Raw genomic sequence first — 8,555 nt, forward strand, 5'->3', positions numbered from 1 at the left:
AATATAGAAATAAATCATATAAAGAATCTAAGTAATCCCTTTCAATAGAATATGAGTGCATCATTTTTTTAGTTTGTAGATTTCGAAGCCAAAGTGATGAGATTTAATCTTTCAATCATGTGCAAGCATTAGACATAATATTGATATCACTTCCTACACATTAGGAATAGGAAGTCATCTTGCACACATTTGGAGTGTCGTGCAACAAGTGTGGATAATATTTAAAATATATAATCATTGCATTGATTATATTTTTAGGGTAAAAGCACAAACCTGTGTGACCCTTTTACAAAGGACAAGGCTAACAAAAGTCTAATTATTCGCCTTCAATGACATAAAAATGGTAGTATTATTTCGAATCTAAAAATCAAGTAAGCTAATTAAATGTGTAGAAATAGATGAAGTTTATGATTATAATTTTTAAATATTATTAGGAATAAGAATTGATATATTTTCCTAATTAATAAATTCATTTTTTTAGCTGCTAAAAGATGCTGAAAATTAGGGTTCTAGTTCACACCACCAATCTATTTGGAAATAAACTTATTTGCCTTTGATGACAAATTTTTATATGAAAACCTAACAAAGGTTATTACATCATGAATAGATTCGTATGTAAGTTATAGTTAAGGGAAGGAATATTTTTCAAATAGGTGTATCATCAAACTAATTAGCATATAACATATATAGAAATGGAAATAGATAGAGATAATATAATAGCCATGACTAGAAGTGTGTTTACATTTTTGTTATTTATTTCTATTAGCTATAGAGAGATCAGAAAAGGAATACATAGATCACAGAGGATCATAAAAGAGGCAAAGCCTCAAACCAAGTCCAAAGTAGCAATGATACAACTAGGATGAATCATATACAACAAGAACCGAACAGCAAAGATCTAGTGTAGAATATCACAGTAAGCATCCACCCATGCGGTCCAACTGAGTGGGCCTTCCATCGAAACAATACTCTTCCACTCCTGGATCTGGGATAACATAAAGATCTCCTCCTTTCTGGCATTATGGTTCCTCCTAGTCACTTAGTTCAGCTTCTAGCATGTGTGCTCAAACACCCACAAATTATCAAGAGTCCTACGCCACTGATAGCCATACTTCAGCTCGTAAAAGAAGATAGTAGCTTGCCCATCTTTAAGAAACCTTCTTAATTTATCCTTTTCAATTATCATGGTAGTTTGAACCTGCAAGAAGAATTTAAAATATGTGAGCTTTTGAAAAAATTCAGTAAGAACCCTTGGCTTACCTTGGTACTTCTCCTCATTCTTACATTTCCAGATTTGCGAAAGAATGTTAGAAGACAACATGTTCCAGAAAAAATTAGCATCCTTACTAAGACCATTAATGTGACCAGTAACAATTTCAACGATATTCGCATTAATAGGTTAATAAATACCAAAAAGTTTCCATATTTCTTTAGCAAAAAGGCAATCAAACAAAATATGTCTACCCGTATCAGGCAACTTGCAAATATCACATAAATCAGAATGTTGAACATCTCTTTTAATTTGAAGTCTCTCAGTTAACATCATCCATTTAAAACATTGAATTTTTGGCTCAACAAGACTTTTCCAATTAGTATTCAACTACTTATTCCAAGCTTTATTATCAAAAGAACAGTACCAAATTTTATTAATATGAACAATAATATCTTCATTGTGAGCAATGATCTTGTATATCTTCATTTTTGTTATTCTAGAAATCAATAGATAGAATATACACAATAGTTTGATTATGATAATATTTAATTGTGCTAGTCATATGTAAAGTACAAAATATGTATAAATAGTAATAACAATATTATTTATATTTGATGAAGTAGAAATCCATTATAAGAACATTAGTATAACGCTATAAAATTTTTGATTAATGGAGAAAAAAACCAATGATGATAATGATTCTAGATTGGTCACAATGATGCCTTGGACTTCACATAAATGGGATGATCGGACATCCTTCCTCCTTTGACTAATAACTCTTAGCAGACCATAATCTATTTGTTTATTTTCAGTAGTACTGAATATATTTGACTTTCTCCCAACCACGTTTTCATATGAATATTTACTAATAATTTAAAATAGATCTTAGATACCCAACCGAAATACTTTTCTTTAAAAAATATGTATATTATCGATCCAAGTGAATACCATGTGAATGACGGCTAATATTTGTTTTAAAGTGCAATTCAATTTCACAGAGTCAATCCTCTCCTATTCATTTTCTTCTAATTGTATTTATTAAATTGTACCTCGTATATTCCTTTTTATAAATGACAGGACGAATGGTCATGGGAGAATTGATGGATACCTAATGTGCTCTTTCACATAACAAAAGTCTAAATGCGGGAGAAGCGTTGAAATGTCAGTTCATTGAAGTCCATTGCATTTTTCATATTAACCTGTTATATGCATTTACCCATGTTCCATAGATTCAATTTATATTTTGTTGGACTCTTCGAACATGCCCTCCCTAGGAAAAATGGATAGAAGAGTTGAAGGACAATTTAATCTGGTCATGTAATTATTATATATTTCTGACTTCATGATATGTTCCTTCTCCCGTGAGATAATCTCATGAGCTTGTAAAGAATGTCGAAGTTTGATGAGAATAAATGGATGAGAGAAGCCAAAGAGTATCTGGCTCAGAAGAATAAGTCCTATGAGAAGCCTCCATGCATATTCAGGACATCCATGGCCTTGCTGAAAGAAAATGACCATTCCTATGTGCCTCAGATTGTTTCTATCGGCCCTAACCATTTCGGGAAAGAGTGGCTCATGGGAATGGAAACATTCAAAGGCGATGCAGCATGTGGAGAGGTTTTTAGAATTCAGTATGGAACCAAGAAATCTGACGTTGAATTCGAACAAGTGATTGAGAGAATCAGGAGGAGGGAAGAGGATATAAAGCGGTGCTACTATAGAGAAACATCATTCAAGGGTGACGTGCTCCATTTGATGTTGGCTCAGGATGCTTGTTTCATTCTCGAGTTTTTCAGAAATCACCTCTTCAGATTGGAAGACGATGAATCCTTCCAAGATGAGTTTTTGTTTCTGCCAGAGCATCATCCAATCTTCGGGCCCGTATCCGAGAATGCTTGGATTAAAGCGGAGATCATGAAGGACTTGATCAAGTTGGACAATCAAATACCGTTGTTTGTCTTGGAAGATGTTCTTCCTATGGAGATGAATGCTAATTCCCAAGAGAGCGCCCAAGAGAAACTTGACAGATTGCTGAGGAAAATGTTCGAGAGAATCTGCTATCGGCTTTTCGAGTTCTGTGCAGAGGACGCATCAAAGAAACGGAACCACATTTTGGACATCTATCACGACTCCTGCCTTGGGGCCCTGCCAACCGAAAGTACTGAAAAGCAATTAGTGAAAATTAACATTCAATATTATTGTTCGTGTTTTGCAGGTTCAAAAGGTGGTCACTGCGTATGTTCTGGACGAGCAGACGGGAAAAGTTCTGAGAATGTCAAACAACATAAGAAATGGTGGCTGAACTTTCCATCTGAAGTTGAATTGAAGAACGAAGGAATCAGATTCGAGGCCAATGGAAAAACTGTGGACGACGTTAAATACGAGGGTAAAACTCTGACTCTGGTGCGGCTGAAATTGGATGTGGACTCGGAGGTGTATATAAGGAATTTAATTGCCTTGGAGATATGTTCTCCGGGGTTCAAGAAGAAAAGAATGACTGCTTATTGTCAGTTCCTGCATGAGCTGTGCCAAACAAGCGAGGGAGTAGATGTGTTGAGAAAGGAGGGTGTCATAATTGGTAATCTTTGGCCCTCTAAACTGGTCACCCAATTGCTGAGCGTCTCCAACATAACAATTTCCTGGCCACAGTGCAAATCCATCATAGAAACGAGGGAAAATTTGAGCAGCTATAAGACGCGGCACTCTATTGTTCTGAGAAGCCTTTGGAACGAATTCTGGGAAGCGTATGGTTCAAAACTGTGGATGGTAGTTGGAGGCTTTGGAGCGATTCTTGTCCTCTTTCTGACTGTCGTGCAGGTCTTTTGCTCGTTTAAACAATGTGGGCCAAGGTCAAATTAAAGATGGGGCATCATTTGTGACTAGATTCTGAGTTCTGCTTTAAAGCCGTAATTTGTTTGGTTTCCTACTAGCTGTTGCATGTAGTTAAGTGGAGTGGCTTATTTAGTTTCGGCCATGCATATGACAGTTGCTTAAACAGTTATTAAACTGAATTTTTATAGCTAATAGAGATTCAGCCTTTCTAACCATTTATCTTGTCTTACTTTTTCCTTACTTTTTATATCACTAAAGTTACATGTTTATTAATTATAAATATTAATTCAAACTTTTTGGCAATCTTTTATTGGTCCATGTGTTCAGTGGCAGAATGATAGAAAAGGGTTTTAGAATTACGATGCAAGAGAAGGCCCATTCCACAAGGTCTCGATTGCGGGTTTGGTGCAGAATGGAGATAAAAATATTGCAAAGCTCGTATAGTTGGCAATAAAGTGTAGGAACACGAGATCTTAGGCCATTCTTATTTTAAACCTTCACATTGAGATCATTTTATTCAAGGATTTAATCAAGGAAAGAAATAGCTCCATAAAATGTGCCAGTTGAGTTAATCATGCCAAATGAAAAAAGAAAATCATGCTTCCGTGCCATGTCTAGTTTCCAGTAATTGTATTTCATGCTTAGTGTTTCCCTGTAAGACTCTGCATTATAGTTACACTATTATTGCTGAGTTCTCCATGGTATCATTTCCTATCTGCACAATCTGCTTCTGGAGTTGTAATTTATCTTCAGCAATTGATTTTTTTTGGCTTGAATTGATGCCCTCTTGTTAAATAAAACACTGGGCTCTTCTAAAGCTTTTTATCCTTTTTATCCCTTTTTAAATAACTTTTGTCTATTTAATCTTCCCCAGATTTGGAGTCTAACTATGCTAGTGTTGCCATTACCTCTTTCTCCTCTACAGATCATGCACTTTGAGATCTTCCTCTAGATATGCTCCATAACTCAGACATTATTAAGCATGAGTAATAGTGAGTGTAATGGCACTTATGGTTGTTGTAGAAAAGCCAGGCGTAATGGCACAGTCAAGCTGTACAACCATCCTTAGCGCATTGTTCCATCATTACAACTGAATGATTAGTTTTATACAAATGTAGCTCTGAAAATAAATGCTAAGCTATGCCACTTTAAGTAAAAATATATGAAAGTGGGCTAAGAGTGTTAGTATAAATTTTTTTACTTTCAATTAGACTGTCTTTTATTGGTTCTTGGTAATGTTTTTGAAGTACTAGATAGTAGTCAAAAGAAAGAAGGTTGACCCTAGAGTACAAAAAGGGTAGACCAAACACAGTCAAGGGTTACCACCCACCTATCTAACTGATACTAGTTTTAAACTTCAAAAAAAAATAGAGAAAAGCTCCAAACTAGAGCAGTTCTTACCATGAACCCTATTCTTAACAAGCATATAAAAAGTAAAACATACCAACAACTAATAGACTTATTGCTGCTATCAGTCCAATACTTGATTGAAAAACATACATAACAAAACCCCGTAGGGCACCAAGTTCAACAAGAACAAAAACATAAAGACAACAACAAAAAATAGAGCTAGGGCTAGTTGCCCGCTTTCTTTCCACCTTCCTTGTTACTCTCCTCCTTAGGGTCTTCCCTATTTATGTCCACCCCCTCCTCTTTGATAGGTTTCTCAAGGAGAGTTTTGAGCCAGTCCTCTACCAGAAAGCCATATATAGAGCGAGGGGTTTCACTCTCCTTTCCTAGATCCTTCTCATTGTTGTTCATCTGTAGGAAATAGAAAGCGGTGGCAGTAGAGTGAATGACCTTCGTGGAGAATTCCACCAAGGTTTCAATTTTTTTACAAATGTCATGAGGTTCTTCGTGAGCTCTTTCATAGAATTCTCGAGCCTTGCCTTGTTGTGGCTCTAACCATGGCTATGTTTCCCTTTTTCTACCCCACCTTTGGGAGTGTCTTTCATGGGGGAGGTGATGTCCTCCCCCACTTTTTTGTGTGGAAGGGATAGCTTCTAGTGTCTGAGACATGTGATGGGCTAGGAGGCCTAGAGACAACCTTCTTTTCAGTGTCTTGGTGAGGCCTCTTCCTCTTAATTGGTTTCTTTTCACTCTCAGTTGACTTAGAGCTATAGTCCTATTTAGCGGAGGACTTAAATTTCTCCATTTGGAGACATTTGCAAGCCCTCTGAGTAGTTATCCTGCTCTTTCCTATGTCAATATCAAAATCAATAAGGGTAATTTTAACCTCCAAACAAGGGGTTTTCTTGAATTTTCTATGGCTAGAGCTAGGGTTGGGGTTTGTGGATATTTGGGGGGTAGCAATAATCAATGGGTTGACCAGAAGCGATAGGTTTAAGGAAAGGTGGTGTTTGTAAAGTTTGTGCATGAAACCCTGGTGGATAATATAAAAGGGTTTGCCCTCCTCTCTCTTTTTCCTAGCCTTAAAGAAATAGTCCTCCATGGAATAAAGAAAAAGGTAATGAAAAGAAATCAGATCACGGTTCCTAAAATGGTTGAGAATGGGGAAATGGTAGTAGTATAGCGGCTGGAACTGATCTTCAAGGGTAATATATCTCATAATGGCATAGTAGATCACATCCCAAGGTAGTGGAAGATCCTCCCTGGAAAACATACCATGTGCATGAACTAGCTCCTCATTAGGTCTTAATTTTTTCTCATATTGGTTCCATCTGCCACCTTGGACTGCTTACACCATTTCTTTCCTTCCATGGGAAACCTACCAACCATAGCGACTAGTACCTCCATGATTTCAAATGACATTCCATTAATGTTAACCTTCCTATGCTTCCAACAATTTAAGAATTGCATCAAGATATGCTTGTCATGCTTTTCCATACCTTCCATAAACGAAAGTAGACCACTTTCTATAAGATAAACCCAAGCGGCCTCACTCTTCCTAATGTACTCCTCAATCTCCACTGGTTCAATGCAGTCACTAGCATGCATTTCTTCACCTTACTCAACCACCAATTTCTTAGAGCTTTCTAAGATCTCCTTCTTACAATGGTAGCCACAATATAATCAATAAATCATGCTCAAGCTAAAAATGTTAAGGCAGTAGAAACCCATCATAAGATCACAAGGCTTCTCCAAATATGAGAAACCACTCTCTATGACATATGTGATCAGTTCCTTTCCCTCTAAATTAAACTGTCGCCGAGCTATAGTTGAAGTGGGATTTCGCAACAGTGTCCTTGTCATCTTTCTTTTTTGGTTCACCACATCTAGACATAACAATGCCACTCGTCCTTTTTGTGAAATAATTAAAGCTCGTGGTGAGGGGATCATAAAAGCATATCCTCATGCAATCTTGCCCAAAATTGACTTTATAAAAATAAATCCAATAGCCTTCCTACTCACATAGCTTCATAAAGGTGTGCCATCTTTTGAAATGACTCATATTGCCTTGTACGAAGTATGCTCACATTCCATCATCACTTGTGTTGATGATGGAAGTTGGCTGACATGTTCCCATTCGATGAATTACATGTCATTATGGTCAAAATTTTCCAACTCATTTGCCACTGCATTTCCTTCATGGTAAATGTGGCCCACATGGATCTCTTGGCACACCTCCATCAACATGTGAATTTCCTCTTTTATTATTTTGATCTTCCAACTACTCTGGCCCTTTGCTTTAACTACTCTGATAATCAACTCTGATAATCAACATCAAATCCCCTTCGATTGTTAATCTATTAATTCCTCTAACTCTCACAATTCTTAACCCCCATAGAAGGGCAATGGCCTCTGCTTCATTGTTTGAACCCCCTCTACAGTTCCTAGTGTAAGCTTCAAATTATTTGATAATAAATTATTGGACACACCTTGATGAGAATATTTTTCTTATAATACTTGTAGTACTGGCAATCTTGTTTAAGGATTTCTAAGTCTGCATTATTGTTTAAGGCTTTCTGAGTTTAAATTATGTTGGCATTTTTCATGATATTTAATTTGTAAGTCAATTTATATTGTGGTTTTCAAAAACCATACATGGAAGTTCAACTTTAAAAATATCAGTAGTTCTAAAAAAAAATTATAAAAAAATGATAAAATAATTTATTGAAATATTGATTATAATTTTTATGTCACACATAATAGAAATTTTATTTCTAAAATATTTGTCACTATGATGGTTTGATAGTTGGTTTAATTGTATTGACACTTGTAGCGAACTAAGTGCATATCAATATAGTGGTGGGTGTTTATTGAGACCTTGTCGGTTGCACAATGACATGATGGCTATAAAACTACAACCACCAATTAAATACTATGCTTCTTGTTAAAAATAGTCTATGCTAGTTCAGATGTCTTATTCATTACTTTGGCAAATCACTTTTGAGGCTTCCACCAAACATTTTTCTCTTAAATACATGTAAATAAGCTTATTGCTAAAAGCTTTATTGTATGATAGGGGTACCAACAAAATTACATAATTGTTCTAATTACTATTTTTTTCCAAGTAGCTAGGTATACCAATAAGGGGCTATGACAATTG

General features: G+C 35.9%; 1 protein-coding gene across 1 annotated transcript; it reads left to right on the top strand.

The window, feature by feature from the left end:
• Positions 1–2,602: 2,602 nt before the first annotated feature.
• On the top strand, positions 2,603–4,072 carry LOC149559380 (putative UPF0481 protein At3g02645). Its single transcript, XM_089831394.1, has one exon. The coding sequence runs from the start codon at positions 2,603–2,605 to the stop codon at positions 4,070–4,072; it is 1,470 nt and encodes a 489-aa protein (XP_089687520.1).
• Positions 4,073–8,555: the final 4,483 nt, after the last annotated feature.

Source organism: Cupressus sempervirens, chromosome 5 (assembly GCF_028749045.1).
Source record: "Cupressus sempervirens isolate cs-2001-9-10 chromosome 5, ASM2874904v1, whole genome shotgun sequence".
Lineage (NCBI taxonomy): Eukaryota > Viridiplantae > Streptophyta > Pinopsida > Cupressales > Cupressaceae > Cupressus > Cupressus sempervirens.

Coding starts and splice junctions, on each gene's coding strand:
- LOC149559380 (XM_089831394.1), top strand. CDS start 2,603: ATGTCGAAGTTTGATGAGAATAAATGGATGAGAGAAGCCAAAGAGTAT.